The sequence below is a fragment of the Musca domestica genome, unplaced genomic scaffold, assembly GCF_030504385.1.
Source record: "Musca domestica strain aabys unplaced genomic scaffold, Musca_domestica.polishedcontigs.V.1.1 8, whole genome shotgun sequence".
NCBI classification, from domain to species: Eukaryota; Metazoa; Arthropoda; class Insecta; order Diptera; family Muscidae; genus Musca; species Musca domestica.
The window spans coordinates 18094557-18117809 of NW_026712409.1; the positions used below are offsets into that span (position 1 = coordinate 18094557).

The following is a 23253-nucleotide window of genomic DNA, read 5'->3' on the forward strand; positions in this document are numbered from 1 at the left end:
AATAAGCATTCGGTTCTCTTCAAATGACACACATCAGATTATTTAAACTAACTCAAGATCTGTTATAAAGATGGTAGAGATCGGACCATTTCTTCTGGCACCTTCCCCACAAAGGGTCAACATTTTGAATAGTCATGAAGATCATACATCACGAAATTAAAATCCGATTCAATTTAGACTTGGTACATCTCAATATTTCCTTTAACACAAGATCTTTTGTAAATTTAGTAGAGATCGGACTATTTCTTCTGGTACCTCTCCCACATAGGGTTCAAGATTTTGAAATACAAAACGCTCAAAAAAATCGAAATAAGCGTCGAAGTCCATTTAAATTTCACACATACAAACATTTTTGCTAACACAAGATATAGCTGCGAACCTCTTCTGGTACCTCACCCACAAAGTCTCACAATTTTCTATTCTTTTCACATATAAAGTGAAGAAAGTAGCCAAGATAGTCGAAACTTGGCACGTCCCAATATTTATATCATATTTATTTAGGTCCGATACGAAATGGACAATATTGGACCATTCCTTCGGAACCTACTCCATAGAGTAGTCAACAATTTAAATATTAAATAACAGAAGTGAAAATATATTTAAATAATCGAAAATCGGCTGAGAGTATACATCTGCCGGCAGAATCGACATACACTTTTTAATTTGCTTAAAATATTTTTAATATCTGTATTTTAGGAAAATATTTAAAAAAATCAAAACACCCCAAATGTATTATTTCTTTTTTTTTTTTTTTTTAAATAAATATTTATTAAATAAATTAAATATACAATTTAAATTGTGTTTCCTTGTTTATAAATAATTTAATTTGATTTAATTGTTTAATTTTTTTTTTTTTCATTAATTTTCTTAAACAAAAATTGTCATACCAATATTTTAAAATATCTGTTAACAAGATGTTTTTTTTTATTTTAAATTCATTTAAAGCTTGGCTTTAACAAAACAAAAACAAAAGAAGAGAGTAATTTGTTCTATACAAAGTGTTGAGTTGATGATTTAGTTGTGTTGCCTCCACGCCTAAAACAAGGGAGGTTCACATGTTAACATTAGTTGTATGATGTGTTTTAGTTTCAGTTGTTTCATTTCCATATGTTTCCGCTGTGGGCGATAGAGAAATGTTCGTTTCGTTTGAAAAATGTGGGCGAGTGGATGGATGATTAGCGAACTTGTTGTTGGTGTGAATTTGGGTCGTTGAGAAATGGTTCTTTGAGATATTCTTCGTCGGGATGCCTCCAATTCGACAATTGCTCCAGAAAATCCAATTGTTTTAGTTAGTTGTAAAAGTATTAATTAGTTTTTGTTGTTTGTGTTGTTGTTGTAATTATAAATTAAATATTAAAGAAGTTAATGCATTTAGTAGGTGGTGAACAGTTCTTCCTGTATGCTATTGGATCGAAGCAGTTGCGATGGAGTGGGTCCACCCTGGATGGAGGCAAGTTTGGGAGAGGCGCTGGAAGACTTTTGTGAATGATATTCATCGGAGAACTCCTTGAGACGATTGCCCAGGAAGTGTGCTCTCTCGCGTTTCTTGACCATGTAGTCGGAGGACATGAGCCATCTGTGTTCCTGACAGTCTTCGGTGTATGGACGTTTGCTGGAGAGAGAGAGAGAAAGAGAGGGGAGAGAGAAAGAGAAAAGTTTGGTTAATGTAATGTATCTGAAAAGCAAAGCAAATGGATAATGTATCTACATTGCCAAAATGTATCTACGTTAAGTAAATAACGTGAATAATGTATCTACGTTATCTAAACTGTACCGATAATGTATCTACGTTATCCAAATAACGTGGACAATGTATCTACGTTATCCAGAGAGTGTGGATATTGTATGTACGTTATCCAAATTGTACGGATTATGTATCTACGTAATCAAAATAACGTGAATAAAGTATATACGTTAGCCAAATAACTTGGATAAAGTATCTAAGTTAACAAGTTAACAATGTATCTATGTTATCCAAACAACGTGGGCAAAGCATCTACGTTATCCAGAGAGTGTGGATAATGTATCTACGTTGTCCAAATATTGAGGATAATGTATCTACGTAATCCAAATACATGGATAATGTATTTACGTTATCCAAATTGTATGGATAATGTATCTACGTAATCAAAATAACGTGGATAAAGTATCTACGTTAGCCAAATAACTTGGATAATGTATCTACGTTATCCAAACTGTACGGATAATGTATCTACGTAATCAAAATAACGTGGATAATGTATCTACGTTGGCCGAATAACTTGGATGATGTATCTACGTTATCCAGAGAGTATGGATAATGTATCTACGTTATCCAAATATTGAGGATAATGTATCTACGTAATTCAAATACATGGATAATGTATCTACGTTATCCAAATGGTGTGGATAATGTATCTACGTTATCCAAACAGTGCGGATAATGTATCTACGTTATCCAAATAACTTGGATAACGTATCTACGTTGTCCAAATATTGAGGATAATGTATCTACGTAATCCAAATACATGGATAATGTATTTACGTTATCCAAATTGTACGGATAATGTATCTACGTTTGGTAAATAACTTGGATGATGTATCTACGTTATCCAAATAACTTGGATAAAGTATCTACGTTAACCAAATAACAAGAATAATGTATCTACGTTATCCAGAGAGTGTGGATAATGTATCTACGTTATCCAAATATTGAGGATAATGTATCTACGTAATCCAAATGGTGTGGATAATGTATCTGCGTTATCCAAACAGTACGGATAATGTATCTACGTTATCCAAATAACTTGGATAACGTATCTACGTTGTCCAAATATTGAGGATAATGTATCTACGTAATCCAAATATATGGATAATGTATTTACGTTATCTAAATTGTACGGATAATGTATCTAAGTAATCAAAATAACGTGGATAATGTATCTACGTTAGCTAAATAACTTGGATAATGTATCTACGTTATCCAAATAATGTGTAAAATGTATTTGCAACGGTGTATAGTACATCTAAGAATCCTAACAATACGGACAATATATCTAAGTTATCTTTTAGCGTAGATACATATTTTAACAAAGCGGATAATTTATCGAAATTATCCAAAATTCAGTAGCAGTCTATCTACTTCACCAGAATAACTTAGATTATCGACTTTATCATGGTATTTTTTTATTATCTCCTCCGATTTCCCCGCCCAACTTACTGTGGCTGACGTTTGAACAGGAACATTATAAATCTGGTCGCCTCCGGTGTTACCTCACTGAAGAGATTCTCAAATCTATAACGGACATAGGCAATATTCTGTTTCGTCTCGTGTTCATCGACACCGCGGAAGGGACTGGTACCGGACAGCAGCAAATAGGTGAGAACACCCACTGACCAAATATCCGTTTGTGGGAATACTGGTTCCTCCATTACCATTTCGGGAGCTTGGAAGTCCAAATTGCCGCAAGGACTAACTTGGACGCCCAGCTTATTGACACGCTTGGTGCAACCGAAATCGATCAGTTTAATTTGAACCGAACGCACCGAAGCCATAACAACATTGTCGGGTTGAATATTCAAATGGGCATAGCCACGCCAGTGCAAATATTGCAAAGCATCCAACAGCTGGAAGATAACGGTGGCCACCATTTGTTCGGTGTACTGGTGGCGACTGCTGAAATAGGTCAGGACATCGGCACCCTGCAACTTCTCCATGATGAAAATGGCAATGGGCACATTCAGGGGTTTGTAGGCTGCAAACAAGGCGGGGATGCGTTCGTGTCTCAGGGTCTTGAAATTGTCGAATTCCGCAACGATATCTTCCTCGTTCTGGTCGGTGATTTCAAAGATCTTGGCCACGACAACGGCATCACTGGACTTCTGGATACCCTTGACAATGGTGGAGAATTCTCCGCGGGCAATTTCCGAAATAAAGCTATACTTCTCGTTGACCGAATGATCGGTGACCCAGTTGGGTGGTTCACGTTCACAGTGGTAGTCGGTGTGGACGCGCTCCTCTTCGGGCACCACTTCATGGCCACTTTCCGTCATTTGTTGCAGGTGTTTCATGGCCTTGGTAATGTGGATCTTGGCGGCATCGTGGCCACCGGTGGAGGCAGAAATCGGTATGCCCATGTCACTCCAACCAATGCGGTTCCTGGAGGCCAGACGGAACTGGTACTGGGTATTCGGCTGCAAGTCGTGCACCAAATAGAACTCGTGATCAATGTTGTCGGCAATGGTGGTCCAGGCGTCGGCATCAGCTCGTTTGTATTGCAAACTGTAGCATAGAACAGAGGTGTGGCCATCATCACGTGGTTGTTTCCAACGCAACAGAATCTCGGTGGCGCTGACCGCAGAAATTTCAGGCGAATCTGGAGCATCGGGCAACGTGGCAATGACGACACGACATCTAGCTACAGTCTGGCCAACCTTATTGCGAGCTACGCACTTGTAGACGCCAACATCGAACTGCATGGCAGGCTCGAAGCGCAGAATGGAACGGCCATCCTCGTCGGTGTGGAACTTGATGCGGCTGCTCTCGATCAGAACCATGTCATTCTTGAACCACTGGACATTGGGTTTGGGATCGCCGACGGCAAAGCAATGGACATGGGCGGGTTGACCCTCGGTAATGGCCAACGACTGGGGTTTCTCTCTAAAGAATGGTGGATAGCCTTCACGCTTCGACGACATCATGGCCTCAGCCTCGGTATATTCATCGAGACGAGGACCCAACTCGGTACGCAGACGGCGAATGGTATAGCTGTCCTGGGCGGAATACATGCTAATGCGACTGCGGGTACGTTCATCATCGATTTCTTCGTCCATGATATCGGTGAAACGACGACGTTCACGAATAATTGGCAAGGACCAATCCAAGCTTTCGTTGGCTGCGAAAGATGGTGATCGGCGGTGGGCCACCTTCATGTATTCACGCAAGCGTACCGGGAAGCTAACATCACGTAGCTGCAGCAAATAGGTATCGGGACCATATTGATAGCTATGGGAGAGGAGAGAGAAGTAAGAGAGAGGGAGACAATTTAATAAAATATTGAAATATTTTAGATTACGGCCGAAAAAGCGATCAAAGCTTCCGTCGGCCTTGACCGACTTCTGTAAACCTCTGAACTCAAGAATCGCTTAGGGGATAAAGTGAAAAATGTATCTACACTATCCTATTGACGTGGATAATGTATCTACACTATCCAATCGAGGTGAATAATGTATCTGCACCATCCAATGGACGTGAATAATGTATCTACGCTATCCAATCGACGTGGATAATGTATCTACACCATCCTATCGACGTGGATAATGTATCTACACCATCCAGACGACGTGAAAAATGTATCTACACCATCCAGTCGAAGTGAAAAATGTATCTACACTATCCTATTGAAGTGGATAATGTATCTACACTATCCAATCGGGGTGAATAATGTATCTACACTATCCAATCGGGGTGAATAATGTATCTATACCATCCAATGGGAGTGAATAATGTATCTACGCTATTCAATCGACGTGGATAATGTATCTACACCATCCAGTCGAAGTGAAAAATGTATCTACACCATCCTATCGAGGTGAATAATGTATCTACACTATCCAATCGACGTGGATAATGTATCTACACCATCCTATCGACGTGGATAATGTATCTACACCATCCAGACGACGTGAAAAATGTATCTACACCATCCAGTCGAAGTGAAAAATGTATCTACACTATCCTATTGAAGTGGATAATGTATCTACACTATCCAATCGGGGTGCATAATGTATCTACACCATCCAATGGGAGTGAATAATGTATCTACGCTATTCAATCGACGTGGATAATGTATCTACACCATCCAGTCGAAGTGAAAAATGTATCTACACCATCCAGTCGAAGTGAAAAATGTATCTACACTATCCTATTGAAGTGGATAATGTATCTACACTATGCAATCGGGGTGCATAATGTATCTACACCATCCAATGGGAGTGAATAATGTATCTACGCTATTCAATCGACGTGGATAATGTATCTACACCATCCAGTCGAAGTGAAAAATGTATCTACACCATCCAGTCGAAGTGAAAATTGTATCTACACTATCCAATCGACGTGGATAATGTATCTACACTATCCAAACATTATCTACACTATGAATACATTATCAAATCGACGTGGAAAATGTGTCTGCATTATCCAGTCGACGTAAAAAATGTATCTACATTATTCAGTCGACGTGAAAATTGTATCTCAATCGCCCAATTTAATGAACCGCAACATTTCTTCCCTGAGTTAAGAGTTCTCGCATTGTCCCCCAAAAGCATTGCAAAGCCAAAAACAAAACAAATTAAATAACTGCCAAAAGCTGTAGCAAAAGCGCCTGCAACTCCGCCTTCTGCCCTCTCTGAAGACCTCTTCCCAAATACTTACTGACTCTCCGATTGTATAATACCCAATTCATAATCTGGATGCAAGAATTTCGAATAGGTTTCAACACGTTTGGTGCGAACACGAGGTTCGGGTGTACGTTCGGGTGTTGCCTCCGGCGTGTAGACCAATCCAGGTGGATAGACCATTTTCGAGGGATGAGTCCAGCAACCGCTCAAACGACGACGGCGGAAGTAATGCTTGCACGAGGCATTGGCATACCAGTCACGGAAGTCGTTGTAATAATTCCTCAGACGATCGGTGTTAATGCGATACTCATCGTCGGATACCTTGCGGTCCAACATAAAGAACCAGGGATGTCTGAGAGCGGTCTTGACATCCATACGCTCCTCGGGACTGTAGACCAGGAGACGTTTAATGAAATCACGGCCATCATCGGAGATGTGAGTCCAAATGGAATCGCTGAAATCCCAATGGCCTTCCTTGATTCGTTGCAAAGTTTCGCGGTCATTGGCGCCACGGAAGGGATTGTGGCCGGAGAGTAGGACATAGGTGATGAGACCCACAGTCCACATGTCGTGGGAGAAGCTAACACCTTCCTTGTTTACAACTTCGGGGGAGACATATTCAGGCATGCCATAGTCCAGGGTGGTCAAGGCATGGGTGTGGATGCGTCTAGCCAAACCAAAATCGGAGATTTTCAGGAAATCTCCGCCCACCACAGAGATGAGGAGGTCCTTGATCTGAAGGAAGAGCAAAAATATTAAACTATGGAAATAGGTTATGAAGAGCCTTAAAACTCACCGTCAAACCCATGTGGCCAACTCCGTTCTCATGCATGTGCTCCAGACCCCACAAAACTTGTCTAATGTAGTTGGCAATATCTCTCTCACGGTAGTAGTCGCGTCTCAACAAATTATCTCTGACCAATTCACCACCAGCTGCCAATTCCATGATCAGCGTGACATTACGCTCCGTATCGTAGGCATCATGCAAGCGGATCAAGTTCTTGTGATTCAACATGTTCATCATTTCCAGTTCGTTCAACATGAATGGTCTGATCTCCGACTTGCCGTACATGATCTTGGCGGCATAGTTGTCACCGGTTGCTCTCTCCACAGCGTGATAGGTAATACCCTGAGTACCACGACCCAATTCATCGCCAATATCGTATTTATCTTCGAAACGGAAGTTCTTCGGGCGGACATAAGGATGACGGCCATAGGTATTGAAGATATACTGATCCTCATTATCCTCAATGTGCACCATAACGGAGGAGCTGACACTGCCGGCAATGTTGCGGGCACTGATCGAATAGAGACCACCATCCTTGAGGATGCAATCGCTCAGGGACAAAATATAGACATTGGGTTCAATGAAACGCATCTTGATGCGTGTGGTCTCGGCCAATGGTTGCCAGTCCTTGTACCAACGGATCTCTGGATGGGGAATGCCCACAACATGGGCCTCAATGCGGCCATTCTTGCGCGACATGATAAAGGTTTCCTCTGGGCGTTTGGTGAAGCGAGGATACTCGGCGATTTCCAGGCGCACCCTTTGGCGGGCCTCACCATGTTCGTTGGTGGCCACGGCTTCATACCAGCCAACATCACGATCCAACATCCTACAGGAAATATAAAATAGTTATTATTACCTACGTAAGCACCCTCTCCCATCTAACCTGCTTTACTTACTTATTAATAAACAACGTGGCCTGGCCATTACGCGTGTAACTGTAATCGAAACGGCCGCCGGGCTCAATAAGCATATCATCGAAATAGTAGGTCATCTTGGGCTTGGGATAACCATAAACAAACCACATCAATTCGGCATTGTGTCCCTTCACACCATAGCTGACATCGTTTTCGCGACGCAAGAACTGTGGAGCCTGAGCCATACCATCATGCGGTGGACACTCAATGTCAAAGTCCTTGGGGAAGTAGGGTGAAGTTTCGGGCCTGAAATCTACACCAGGAGCCAAGTATGTGTATGTCTTTGGTGGTTCTGGCACCAGTTTCGATCTATATGTCTGTATATATGGACTGGGATCACTAACGCCGAACTTATTTTCCACACGCACACGGAAACGATAGTCCCTAAAGGGTTCCAAATCGCCAACGTTGCAGGCACAGCTACGCACACCAGTGCGAATGGTACGCCAGTCACCATCGGGCAAATTCAACATTTCCACTTGATAGGTGACGGGATAACGTGGCATATTCGGTACCGATGGTTTCCACGCCAATTGCAAATAACGATCGGTCATCTTGAGAATGACGGGGGCATCGGGCAGTGGGTTGGGCACACCAGTGTGTTTGTATTTCTTATAATCGCGATACTGATCGGCAATGGCACCTTGCAGCGGGCTATCAACGGCTGTTGTAAGGGGAGAAAAGTGAAGGGCATTAATGAGAAATTGGACAATGTGTTCACTAGGTTTAAATAGTTCAGATAACTTGGGTAATGGCTATATATTGCTTGAATAAGGGGGGTAGTGGTCATACATAATAATTATAAAGTAGATAATAGTTATACATAGTTCGGATAACGTGGATAATGGTTCAAAATAGTTTGGATAATGGTTTTACACACTTTGGATAATGTGGATAAACGTTAAACATAATTCGAATAAGGTGGATAATGATTATATATACTTTGGATAATGTGAATAAAGATTATCTATAATTCGGATAACGTGGTTATACATGATTCGGATAACATGGATAATGGTTCTACATACTTTGGAAAACGTGGATAATTGTTATACATTAGTCGGATAATGTGGATAACGGTTATACATAATTCGGATAACGCGGATAATAGTTAGACATTATTTGGATAACGCAGATAATGGCTAAACTGGTTATACATAGTTCGGATAACGCGGATAATGGCTAAACATACTTTGGATAATGTATTTAATGGTTTATACATACTTCGGATAATGTGAATAATATTATTCATGGTTTGGATAACGCGGATAATGGTTATACAGACTTTGGATAATGCGGATAATGGTTATACATAGTTTGGATGATGTGGATAGTGGTTATACATAATTCGAATAACGCGGATAATGATGGTACATAGTTCGGATAGTGTGCATAGTGGTTATACATAATTCGGATAACGCGGATAATGGTTATACATAGTTTTGATAGCGCGGATAATGGTCATACATAGTTTGGATAACGCGGATAATGGCTAATCATACCTTGGTTAATGTATATAATGGTTTATACATAATTCGGATAACGCGGATAACGATTATACGTAGTTAAGATAACGTGGATAATGGTGATCCATAATTCGGATAACATGAATAATGGTTTTACATAATTCAGATAACGTGGATAATCGTTATACATAATTCGGATAATGTGGATAATGGTTATACATAATTCTGATGACGCGGATAATGGTTATACATAGTTTGGATAATGTGGATAATGGTTAGACATAATTCGGATAACGCGGATAATGGCTAAACATACGTTGGATAATGTATATAATGGTTTATACATACTTCGGATAATGTGGATAATATTTATTCATGATTTGGATAACGCGGATAATGGTTATACAGACTTTGGATAACGCGGATAATTATTATACATAGTTTGGAGAATGTGGATAATGGTTATACATAATTCGAATAATGCGGATAATGATGGTACATAGTTCGGATAATGTGCATAGTGGTTATACATAATTCGGATAACGCGGATAATGGTTATACATAGTTTGGATAGCGCGGATAATGGTTAGACATAATTTGGATAACGCGGATAATCGCTAAACATACTTTGGATAATGTATATAAAGGTTTATACAGACTTCGGATAATGTGGATAATATTTATTCATGGTTTGAATAACGCGGATAATGGTTATACAGACTTTGGATAACATGGATAATGTTTTACATACTTTGGATAACGTGGATAATGGTTATACCAAGTTCGGATAACGCGGATAATAGTTATACATGATTCGGATAACGCGGGTAATGTTTGTACATAATTCGAACAACGTGGAGAATGGTGATCCATAATTCGGATAACATGGATAATGGTTTTCAATACTTTGGATAACGTGGATAATTGTTATACATAGTTCGGATAATGGGGATACTGGTTATACATAATTCCGATAACGCGGATTATGATTATACATAGTTCGGATAATGTGGATACTGGTTATACCAAATTCGGATAACGCGGATAATGGTTATACATAGTTTGGATAACGCGGATAATAGTTAGACATAATTTGGATAACGCGGATAATGGTTATATATAGTTTGGATAATGCGGATAATGGTTAGAATTATTTGGATAACGCGGATAATGGCTAAACTGGTTATACATAATTCGGATAACGCGGATAATGGTTATACATAGCTTGGATATCGCGGATAATGGTTGGACATAATTTGGATAACGCGGATAATGGCTAAAATACTTTGGATAACGTATATAATGATTTATACATAATTCGGATAACGTGGATAAAGGTTATACATGATTCGGATAACGCGGATAATGTTTGTACATAATTCGAATAACGTGGATAATGGCGATCCATAATTCGGATAACATGGATAATGGTTTTACATACTTCGGATAACGTGGATAATATTTATACGTGGTTTGGATAACGCGGATAATGGTTATACAGACTTTGGATAACATGGATAATGGTTTTACATACTTTGGATAAAGTGGATAATTGTTATACATAGTTCGGATAATGTGGATACTGGATGTACATAATTCGGATAACGCGGATAATGATTATACATAGTTTGGATAATGTGGATAATGGTTAGACAAAATTTGGATAACGCGGATAATGGCTAAACTGGTTATACATAATTCGAATAACGCAGATAATGGTTATACATAGTTTGGATAACGCGGATAATGTTTGAACATAATTCGAATAACGTGGATACTGGTTATACATAATTCGGATAACATGGATAATGGTTTTACATACTTTGGATAACGTGGATAATGGTTATACATGATTCGGATAACGCGGATAATGTTTGTACATAATTCGAATAACGTGGATAATGGTGGTCCATAATTCGGATAACGTGGATAATGGTTATACATACTTCCGATAATGTGGATACTGGTTATACATAATTCGGATAACACGGATAATGGTTAGACATAATTTGAATAACGCGGATAATGGCTAAACTGAATATACATAATTCGGATAATGCAGATAATGGTTTTACATACTTCGGATAACGTGGATTATGATTATACATAGTTCGGATAATGTGGATAATGGTTATACACACTTTGGATAATGTGGATAATAGTTATACATAATTCGGATAATGCGGATAATGATTATCATAGTTCGGATAATGTGGATACTGCTTATACGTAATTCGGATAACGCGGATAATGGTTATAAATAGTTTGGATAACGCGGATAATGTTTATACATGATTCGGATAACGCGGATAGTGGTTGTACACCATTCAAATAACGTGGATAATGGTGATCCATAATTCGGATAATGGTTATACACACATTGGATAATATGAATAATAGTTATACATAATTCGGATAACGTGGATAATGGTTATACATAGTTCGGATAATGTGGATAATGTTTATGGTTTGGATATCGTGGATAATGGTTATATAATTCTGGATAATGGTCATATATAGTTCGGATAATGTGGATAATTGTGATATGCAACTCTGATAAGGTGGATAATACATCGGATAAATTGTATAATGCATGATACTCCTCTTCGGATAAAATGGATAACATGTCAGATGAAGCCGAATACTTTGGATAATATAATATGCATAAATCGTATATATGATTCTCGGATATTGTGGATAAACCATTTATCCAGTGCTTGTTAAATAATTCGGATAATGGATAAATCCTGATTTTCTATTTCCAAGAAACAACTTTTGGAACTTACTGTCGAACAATAGCTCAGCTTCGCATTGCTCATCGCCATGGGGATTAAAGACACGGCAGGTGTAGCGGCCCACATCCGATTCATCGGCATTCTTGATGCAGAGACGCATCAGGCCATTGCCCTCCGTTTCGATGTGGATGCGATCGGTGGGGAAGAGTTTTTGGCCATTCTTGAACCATTCAACTTCGGGCTTGGGATAGCCGGTGGCCATGGCAGTGAATTTGGCATCCATGCCGGGGTAAATATCGCAGTCACCAATCTTCTTGAGGAATACGGGAGGTTCGGAGCGGGCATGTTTCTTGCTGTAAAATTAATATCAATTTTCATGAAAAGGACCAATGCAATTATTCCTTGAAGACCTTACATTTCATTAACAATATCCAAACGGCCCTGGGTAATATCCTTGCCCTCGCGATTGGTGGCAATGCATTTGTACACCCCCTTGTCGCCATCATTGCAGTCCCTCACCGTCAACGTGTGATGATCACCATCGTGCTTCATGTAGTACTTATCGCCATCGGTGATGGGCTTGTCATTGAAGAACCACGTCAGCTCGGGATATGGCACACCAGATACACTGACGGATATCTTGGCATCGCCACCGTATACCTGCTGTTGGTCGGTAATCTTTTGTGTGAATACAGGCTTCTTGTACACCTTGCGGACATTGGCGTTACAGGACGAAGTGTCCTCACCCAAAGGATTGGCCAACAAACAGCTGTACACACCCGAATCGGAAGTTTCGGCTGGCTTGATGATCAGGCCGACATGTTTGCCGTCACAGGTCATGAGGATACGTTCACTGGGTTGCAGTTGGACACCATCCTTGGTCCAAATGGTTTCGGGCATTGGATTGCCCAAGAAGGGAGCGGATAAGGCCAGCTCCTGGCCCTCATCGGCATTGACATCGCGCAGGGTGGAGACAAAGCTGGGAGCCTCTTCGGCAGCATTTTCATCGGTGACGGGAGCCACAAATAGTTTGGCCTTGGAGGCGGCACTGCCCTTGACATTGGTGGCAATGACCTCATAGAGACCCGAATCGGCCACGGAGGGCTTTTCAATGATCAGGCTATAGGTGTGATCGGGATTTTCAATAATGGCATGATGTTTCTTGTCCTGGGGCGACAATTCTGTGCCATTGTGGAACCATTTGACCTCGGGGGCAGGGTAGGAGACAACCTTGACATCCATTTTGACGGGGAAACCTTCAATGCTGCGGGCATCTGTCAACTCGGCCACAAATTCGGGTTTGGTTTCCTTGGGCAATACCTGGACCTTGGCGACGCCCTTGATTTCTCCCTCCTTGTTGCTGATCACGCACTTGTAAATGCCGGCATCCTGGGGAGTGGTGGCATCGATGCTGGACAAATAAGAAAACGAAATGGATTAGTGATGGCTATCCCTTTTCGAAAATAGATTTCAGATGCCTTACCTAATACCAATCTGACCATTGGGATTGTTGATAAAGTTAATAGCCTGGCTCGGACGCAGCAACACCTCATCCTTGTACCATTTGATTTCGGGGGCTGGGAAACCCACCACAGTGGCCTCCAATTTCAAAGGCTCGCCAACGGTGATCTTTTGATCTTCGATGGGTTTCACAAAGCTGGGAGTCAGGGGTTTGGCTGGAAACAAACATCCAAGGAGGTTAGATCTAAGAAATGGAACTCAAAACCTAGGCATGACTTACGACTGACAGCCACAGCACACAGGGCCACCTTTTTGCCATGCTCATTGGTAATGGCCAGCTTGTAGGCTCCGGAATCATTGGGTTGACACTCCTCAATTTCCAACTTGCACAGACCCTGGGGTGTGGTGGTGATTTTGATGCTAAAAGAGAGGGAGAGAGAGAGAGTTTAGTATTAAAATATTATTCTCAATTTCCATTTCTCTTCCACTCACTGTCCGGTTGGTTTGATCTCCTCATTATCCTTGTACCATTGGATGACGGGCAGGGGGCTACCATCAACGACACATTGCAAGACCAATGGTTCGGTTTCATGTACTTCCTTGGTGGGTTCCAAATTCTTGACAAAGACCGGCGACAAATCCATCATGGTCAGCTTGAAGGGCGCCTCCGTGGTGCCAATGTCATTGGTGGCCACAGCGGCATATTTGGCCATATCGGAGAGGTTGAAATGCAAAACTTCAAATTCACTGGCAATTTGATCACTGGCCACCACTTTGTGGCTAATGCGATACAGGGGTTCTCCAGTGGTCTTATCCTTGGCATTGGCATCAATGGGTTTGCCATCCTTGGTCCATTCAATTTTAGGCAATGGAACACCATGTACCACAACCTCGGTCAAAGCTGGATGATAATCATGAACCACCTTATCTTCGGGTGGTGTAATGAAGGTGGGCTTCTCAACTGCAAGGAGGAAAGTGGAGGGGGAATTTTTTAATTGAAAAATTCGGATGAAAATCAAGTTCTACCATAAAAAAAATCCTCAGGACCTGAGGATCGATTTTTTCTAAAGAGAAAAATATCCTCAGGACCTGAGAATCGATTTTTTTTTCTATAGAGAAAAAAGTCTCCAGGACCTGAGGATAAATTTTTTTCTATGGAAAAAACCTTTGGACCTAAGGATCGATTTTTTTCTATAGAGAAAAATATCCTTAGGACCTGAGGATCGATTTTTCTTCTGTAGAGAAAAATATCCTCAGGACCTGAGGATCGATTTTTTTCTATAGAGAAAAATATCCTCAGGACCTGAGGATCGATTTTTTTCTATAGAGAAAAATATCCTCAACACCTGAGGATCGATTTTTTTCTATAGAGAAAAATATCCTCAGGACCTGAGGATCGATTTTTTTCTATGGAGAAAAATATCCTCAGGACCTGAGGATCAATTTTTTTCTATGGAGAAAAATATCATCAACACCTGAGGATCAATTTTTTTTCTATGGAGAAAAATATCCTCAACACCTGAGGATCGATTTTTTTCTATATAGAGAAAAATATCCTCAGGGCCTGAGGATCGATTTTTTTCTATAGAGAGAAATATCCTCAGGGCCTGAGGATCGATTTTTTTCTATAGAGAGAAATATCCTCAGGGCCTGAGGATCGATTTTTTTCTATAGAGAAAAATATCCTCAGGTCCTGAGGATCGATTTTTTTCTATAGAGAAAAATATCCTCAGGTCCTGAGGATCGATTTTTTTCTATAGAGAAAAATATCCTCAGGTCCTGAGGATCGATTTTTTTCTATAGAGAAAAATATCCTCAGGTCCTGAGGATCGATTTTTTTCTATAGAGAAAAATATCCTCAGGACCTGAGGATCGATTTTTTTCTATAGGGAAAAATATCCTCAGGACCTGAGGATCAATTTTTTTCTATAGAGAGAAATATCCTCAGGGCCTGAGGATCGATTTTTCTCTATCTACTCAGGACCTGAGTAAAGAAAGAAAGTTCTCAGGACCTAAGGATCGAGTAGATTTGAGAAAATTCTCAATTTCTCACATCTGTCTCTACTCTACCACTTACCATGAACATTGAGTTGGAAGTCCTGGGCAGTTGTGCCTTCATTATTGACCGCTGTCAAAGTATAGGTACCGCCATCATTGGAGGCCACGGTCTGGAAGACCAGACGATATTTGTTGGCATCAACATCGGCAATGACTTCACAATTCTCATTGTTGCACAAATTCTCATTGCCACGGCTCCAGGTCACCTTAGGCTTAGGATTGGCCTTGACCACAACGTCAAAGCACACCGTTTGTCCTGGCATGCAGCCCTGGTCCTTGAGACCAATAATTTCTGGTTTCGACAAAATATCAGCAAAGCAGCCAACATTGACCTTGCCGTATTTGTTCTCCAATTGCAATTCATAACGGCCGTTATCCTCGTGGATGGCTAAAGAGAGGGGAAAAGAGATTTTAGTAAAGAAAAAAAATCTCTTCGGGAAAAACTTACTCTCATCAATGTTCAGAGTACAGGTGTACTCAACCAGGCCATGTTGCAATTCCTTTTTATCCACACTGATCTTGATATGGCGATCATTGGTATCAATGGGTTTGCCATCCTTGAGCCAAACCATCTTGGGTTCGGGATCAGCGGTAAAGACCACCGGCAAGTGCAGGGGTTTACCCTTGTGGGTGCTGATATCGACAAGACCCTTCTTGACAATGGGTTTGCGGTATTCGGCAACACCTATGGTCAGAGAGATTATATATTACTCAGAGAGTTGTCTCAGATTTTGAGATGGGGTTTTCTTACCCGACAAAGAGAGCACACCTTGGTGGGACTTTTCGCCCACCTTGTTCTTGATGACTACCTTGTAGGTACCGGCATCTTCCAGCTTAAGAGATTTCTTTTCCAAGCGATATTTATCCTAGAGGAAAAACAAGAAAAAATGGTTATTTGTTATTGATAAAATGGGCCTTAGTCTACTAAGATTGTTTGTTATAGAAACAAATCGAGGCCTCAGTGTACTCAGACTATTATATTTTATTGGAAAATAAATCGTGGACTCAGTGTACCTATGCTATTTTTTCTATAGAAAAAAACTCGAGGCCTCAGTGTACTGAGAGGCCATTTTTTTCTATAGAAAAAAACTCGAGGCATCAGTGTACTGAGAGGCCATTTTTTTCTATAGAAAAAAACTCGAGGCCTCAGTGTACTGAGAGGCCATTTTTTTCTATAGAAAAAAACTCGAGGCCTCAGTGTACTGAGAGGCCATTTTTTTCTATAGAAAAAAACTCGAGGCCTCAGTGTACTGAGAGGCCATTTTTTGCTATAGAAAAAAACTCGAGGCCTCAGTGTACTGAGAGGCCATTTTTTTCTATAGAAAAAAACTCGAGGCCTCAGTGTACTGAGAGGCCATTTTTTTCTATAGAAAAAAACTCGAGGCCTCAGTGTACTGTGAGGCCATTTTTTCTATAGAAAAAAACTCGAGGCCTCAGTGTACTGAGAGGCCATTTTTTTCTATAGAAAAAAAAAAACTCGAGGCCTCAGTGTACTGAGAGGCCATTTTTTTCTATAGAAAAAAACTCGAGGCCTCAGTGTACTGAGAGGCCATTTTTTTCTATAGAAAAAAAAAAAAACTCGAGGCCTCAGTGTACTGAGAGGCTATTTTTTTCTATAGAAAAAAACTCGAGGCCTCAGTGTACGGAGGCCATTTTTTTTCTATAGAAAAAAACTCGAGGCCTCAGTGTACGGAGGCCTTTTTTTTCTATAGAAAAAAACTCGAGGCCTCAGTGTACTGAGAGACCACTTTTTTTTCTATAGAAAAAAACACGAGGCCTCAGTGTACTGAGAGACCATTTTTTTTTCTATAGAAAAAAACTCGAGGCCTCAGTGTGCGGAGGCCATTTTTTTTTTTCTATAGAAAAAAAAAAAACACGAGGCCTCAGTGTACTGAGAGACCACTTTTTTTCTATGGAAAAAAACACGAGGCCTCAGTGTACTGAGAGGCCACTTTTTTTCTATAGAAAAAAAAAACACGAGGCCTCAGTGTACTGAGAGGCCACTTTTTTTCTATAGAAAAAAAACACGAGGCCTCAGTGTACTGAGAGGCCACTTTTTTTCTATAGAAAAAAAACACGAGGCCTCAGTGTACTGAGAGGCCACTTTTTTTCTATAGAAAAAAAACTCGAGGCCTCAGTGTACTGAGAGGCCACTTTTTTTCTATAGAAAAAAAACTCGAGGCCTCAGTGTACGGAGGCCACTTTTTTTCTATAGAAAAAAACTCTAGGCCTCAGTGTACGGAGGCCACTTTTTTTCTATAGAAAAAAACTCTAGGCCTCAGTGTACTGAGAGGCCACTTTTTTTTCTATAGAAAAAAACTCGAGGCCTCAGTGTACTGAGAGGCCACTTTTTTTTCTATAGAAAAAAAAACTCGAGGCCTCAGTGTACTGAGAGGCCACTTTTTTTCTATAGAAAAAAAACTCGAGGCCTCAGTGTACTGAGAGGCCACTTTTTTTCTATAGAAAAAAAACTCGAGGCCTCAGTGTACTGAGAGGCCACTTTTTTTCTATAGAAAAAAACTCGAGGCCTCAGTGTACTGAGAGGCCACTTTTTTCTATAGAAAAAAAACTCGAGGCCTCAGTGTGCAGAGGCCAATCTTTTTCTATAGAAAAAAACACGAGGCCTCAGTGTGCGGAGGCCAATCTTTTTCTATAGAAAAAAACACGAGGCCTCAGTAGGATTTTTTTTCTATAGAAATAATAAGGCCTCCTTGTTCTGAGGTTATTTTCTTTCTACAGAAAAAATCGAGGTCGCAGTGTACTGAGAAAATTTCGTAAATAAATAAAAAAATCTTAAAGTTCCACTCACCCCCTCAACAACAATGGCGGTATTGGCATCCGGCTTAACTTCCTTGCCATCATGGTACCAAATAGCCTCTGGCTTGGGAATACCATGGGCAATGACCTCATATTTCAGAGGCACCGATTCATAGGAGTGCATTTCCATAATGTCCACATGGTCGATGGTGGGTTGAGCTACAAAACCAAACACACGATTAATTAATTTTCTCTCCCCCTCTCTCTCTCTCTCATTTCCCAAAAACTCACTCAAAACATTGACTTGACACTTGGATACACTTTCGCCCACCAAATTCTTGGCCCGGACTTCATAGACACCCGTATCCTGGGGTTTGCACAAATTCAATGTCAAGTTATACTCCTCATAGCGTTTGGTATTGTGGCTGATCTTTAGGCGGGCATCAGCCGAACATTCCTGGTCGTTGATGTACCATTTGACAGTGGCCTCGGGTTCGGAATAGATTTCGGTGTCCAAGGTCAGGGTATGGCCCTCCTCGATTTCAATGTCCTTCAATTGCTTCTTGATCTTGGGTTTGCCTAAGGAAAACCGGAAAAAAATATTAGGATCTCCCACCAAATTCCATTCCCCCTCCCCTTTCCGCTACTCACAATTCACTGTGACAATGCACTCATTCTGCAATTTGCCATAGTCATTCATAATGACCACGGAATAGGTGCCCTGCAGGGCTGTGGTCACCTGTTTCATAATCAGTTTGTAATCGTTACCCTCCTCTTGGCGACGGAACTCGTTACGCTTCTCATCGATTTCAATGCCATCAATGTACCACTTGATGCCCGGCTTGGGATAGGCATCGACGGCCACATTCAGGGTCACATCGGTGTCACCCTCGGTGACAATGATGTTCTTCAGATTCTTGGTGATCTCGGGGGTGCACTTGATGAGCAAATTGGTTTTGCTGGTGGTGGAGCCATGTTCATTCTCCGCCTTGACGGAATATTCTCCCGCATCGACCCGGGTCACACCGGTGATCTTCAGGGTATACGAATTACCATCCTGAATCACCGAGTATTTGGTGTTGTCAATGGTGATTTGTTTGCCCTCCTGGTACCAGGTCAGCTTGGCCTCGGGATAGGCATCAATGCGGCAACTCATGAGCACCGTTTCCTTTTCACCATGGACATACTCCTCCTCCAGGCTCTTCACAAACACCGGCTTCGAGTGGACCGTGCAGTTCCAGTACTCAGAGGTTTGACTCAGATCATTGGTGGCCCTTAGCGAGAAGTTGCCGGCCTGGGACAATTTAATCTTCTCGATTTCAATGGTGACCTTTTCGGTACTCTTGCCCACCGTGGTGGAGCTAATCTTAACATTCTTCTCCGTGGTAATGTCCTTGCCGTTGTTGGTGAGATTCAAAATGGGCTTGGGATAACCCTCAACCTCCACTTCGACCCTCACCGTCTCCTCCACATTGCAAACTATGTCTTTGACCTTCTTAATTTTCGGAGGTGCCTTAACCACCAAAGTGATCTCCGAACTATCTTCGCCCAACTCGTTCATGGCGTGGATGGTGTAGAGACCAGCATCTTCGGTGGTGGCATTCTTGATTAGCAAAGACATACTTTCGTCGCTCTCGTACAGGAACTTGTGGCGTTCGTCGATCTCCACGATCTGACCTTCGTGCTTGACCTGCACGGCCGGCTTGGGGAAGCCCTTGCATTGCATTTCCAATATGGCAGTGCCTCCTACGTGCGTGTTAGCTTCGCGATGTTCAATGACCAGGGTGGGTTTCTCGGGTTCCCGGTACAGCGTCTGTACGGAGCCTTGAACCGAAAGCTCGGCACTACAGGAGATATTACCAGTACTGGTCTGTGCAACGCAAGTATAGATGCCGGCATCCTCGGGCTTGACATGTTGGAAGACCAGGGCTAGGGAGTCTTCATCCTCGCCGAACAACACCTTGAAACGTTCTTCGGGGTCGAAGGGAGCGCCATTGCGTTTCCATTGGAAGACTGGCTTCTCGCCGGGTTGTAGGATTTGGCCAGCCAGGGAGCCGAAAGGATTTTTGTCCTCTGCAAAAAGAAAATCTTTATTCTCCAAACTCACCTTGAAATGTTTTCCTCACTTACCCACAGTGGTCACCTGGGCCTCACACAAGGCCTCACCAAATTTATTGACGGCCTTGCACATATAGGCTCCGGCATCTTCCTTGTATACTTCATTGATTACCAGTTCATAGTAACCCAAATAGTCTTTTTCCCGGACAATGTTGATGCGATCCGATTCCAGGATTTCTTGGCCGTCCTTGAAGCTGTAAAACAAGAGAGAGAGAGAGAGAAGGAAGGAGAATTTTAAAAAATATTTCCTCCATTGTTTTGGCTTTAATACTCACAATTGCACTTTGGGCTTGGGATCGCCCATAATCTTAATCAAGAAACGGAACTGGGTATTTTCCAACATTTCGGCATCCTTAAGGCTGCAGAGGAAAATTGGAGCCACATTGGTCTGGCTCTCATCGTGGCCAGCAGCTGAAAAAAAGAGACAAAATAAGAAATATATGTTAGGGAAATTAGGGTCCTGGAATGCCCATCAAAAGGTTTTAAAATTAAGGAAGGTCTCCAAAAATCGGCTCAAAATGACTTCTAAAGGACCTCTTCAAAAATCTTTAGGGGATCTTTCAACCCTAAAACGACCTAAATTGTCTTCATAATATGCATGTTTCCTTATAATGGAAAGCAACAACAGGACCTGAAATCATCGATGACTCCCTAAAGGTCCTTTAGAAAGACAACTTAATGAAAAGAACTCAAGATGTTCTCCAATCTTGGAAACCAACAAGGGAACCTCAGATCATTGATTCGTACTTGGAAGACCTTCAGAAGGACTATTGAGTGGAAGTACTCCATAAATGCATCGATCATGGAAACACTACAAACATTTTTAAATGCCGGAAGCTTTTTTGATGTCCTTCAAAGGATAAAATAAACCTAGGATGCTTTTAAAGGATGGAAGATCTCTGAAAGATCTTCTGAGGGCAAAGGACCTCAAGTCAAAACCTCCAGAATGACTTCTATTCTTAAAAGCCCAACTCTTCACTATCCTTACAAGTCCTTCGAAAGGTCCTCTAAGGCAAGAACTATGACAGACTTCCAAAAGTTCTCCAATCATAGAGAAAGTTTTTCGATAACATTTCTATGCATAAAAGATACCCAAAAAGGATTTTTCTAAAAAAATAGGAAACATCTGTAGAGTTTTCTCAGGTCGACGGACCTCCAGAGGGGTTTTCATGTCTAGAAAACATCTAGAAAGTTTTATAATATTAGAAGCGCCTCAAAAGCTCTTAATGTTCCTAGAAGTACTTCGACAGGTACTCTAAAAGTACAGGAGACCTCCAGAAGTTCTCCGATCATGGATACACTAGTGAAGGCCTTTTAATAATGGAAATTTCTTTGAAGGACCTTCACAAGTCCTTCAAACGACAAAAGGAAGGACTTCTACAGGAGTTTCTACGGCTAAAGGACCTCAGGGAAGTCTTATAATTGTGTAAGGACTTAAACACTCTTCTCTGTTGTAAGAAGCCTTCGGAAAGTCCACTAAAAATGTTTTTAAGACAGAAGAGCTTTAGAAGATCCTCAATCATGAAAACACAACGGAAGGGCTTTCAATGGTGGAAACTGTTTCAAATGACCTTCGAAAGAAGAAGTTATTTTAAAGCCAGATATCTTTGAAATGTATCTTAAGGGCAAAGAACGTCCAGAAGGTCCCTCAGGAATGGGAGACCTTCGGAAAATCTTAACACCAAAAAAATCTTAACCGCCAAAAAGGACTTCTAAGGATAACAGACCCATAAAAGGACTGTAGGAGGCCTCTAAAAGATTCCCAAAGAATATAAGATGTACAGAAGGACTTCTCAGGATTAAATACCTCCTGTAGGGAAATAGAACACCCAACAAGTATTCTACCTTTGAAAGGGCGAGGGTCATAATAAGTCCCCCAGAAAGTTTTCAAAGGATATAGAAGTCCTAGGAGGTATACAAAATGCATATAATTTCTTCTTCATTCTAACAACTTTGAAGACCTTGCAAGGGTCTTGTAAGACCTTTTGAAAGTCTTACATACCCAGAAGTAATTTTAGAGATTTAATATTCTTAGAAGTCCTTTCAGAGGTCTTTCATCCTTAGAATGCCGGCTCGAGAACATTCATATTGGGAGGCCCATTGAGAAGTCTTCTGGAGATATTCTATCCTTTGAAGGCCCTCTGAAGGTTTTATATCTCTAGAAGGCATTTTAGAGATTTCATATCCTTGGAGTCCTTACAGAGATCTTTCATCCTTAGAATGCCGTCTCGAGAACATTCATATTGGGAGGACCTTTGAGAAGTCTTCTAGAGACATTCTATCCTTTGAATACTCTCTGGTCTTTTAAGGATAGATATGACTTATGTACTTAGAAAGGGTCTTCTATCATGGTCAGGCTTTTTCAGTCTTTAATGCATGGAAAAGACTCCACAGGACTTTCATTGCTTCTCGAAATCTTCTATCCTTAAAAAGTTTTCTTAAGATCCTCCAGAGATATAAAGGACCCTTGGAGGAGAGCCTCTAGAAAACTTTTGTAAATGAAGGATCTACGAGAGGTCTTCTGAAAGTACCCAACATTTGTATGCCTTCTGCTTTGAAGACTCAGAGAAGTA

At 41.1% G+C, this 23253-nt stretch overlaps 1 protein-coding gene across 5 annotated transcripts in view; it reads right to left on the bottom strand.

Annotated features, from left to right (window-relative positions):
* Nucleotides 1-1325: 1325 nt before the first annotated feature.
* Nucleotides 1326-23253, bottom strand: part of LOC101895658 (obscurin) — an 80856-nt gene continuing 58928 nt past the window's right edge. For 4 of the 5 annotated variants that reach the window (XM_011293672.3, XM_011293675.3, XM_011293676.3 and 1 more), the window contains 17 exons: nucleotides 20956-21091; nucleotides 20693-20874; nucleotides 19214-20635; nucleotides 18615-19141; nucleotides 16557-16671; nucleotides 16254-16490; nucleotides 15825-16193; nucleotides 14240-14708; nucleotides 14028-14167; nucleotides 13770-13962; nucleotides 12702-13697; nucleotides 12338-12639; nucleotides 8068-8749; nucleotides 7178-7997; nucleotides 6416-7116; nucleotides 3200-4984; nucleotides 1326-1612 (listed from right to left, as the gene is read on the bottom strand). In XM_011293672.3, coding sequence (XP_011291974.1) covers nucleotides 1372-1612; nucleotides 3200-4984; nucleotides 6416-7116; nucleotides 7178-7997; nucleotides 8068-8749; nucleotides 12338-12639; nucleotides 12702-13697; nucleotides 13770-13962; nucleotides 14028-14167; nucleotides 14240-14708; nucleotides 15825-16193; nucleotides 16254-16490; nucleotides 16557-16671; nucleotides 18615-19141; nucleotides 19214-20635; nucleotides 20693-20874; nucleotides 20956-21091 — 9317 coding nt within the window. In that variant the 3' untranslated portion in view covers nucleotides 1326-1371. The remainder of the gene's footprint in view (nucleotides 1613-3199; nucleotides 4985-6415; nucleotides 7117-7177; nucleotides 7998-8067; nucleotides 8750-12337; nucleotides 12640-12701; nucleotides 13698-13769; nucleotides 13963-14027; nucleotides 14168-14239; nucleotides 14709-15824; nucleotides 16194-16253; nucleotides 16491-16556; nucleotides 16672-18614; nucleotides 19142-19213; nucleotides 20636-20692; nucleotides 20875-20955; nucleotides 21092-23253) is intronic. The other variant, XM_011293673.3, reaches the window with a different exon arrangement.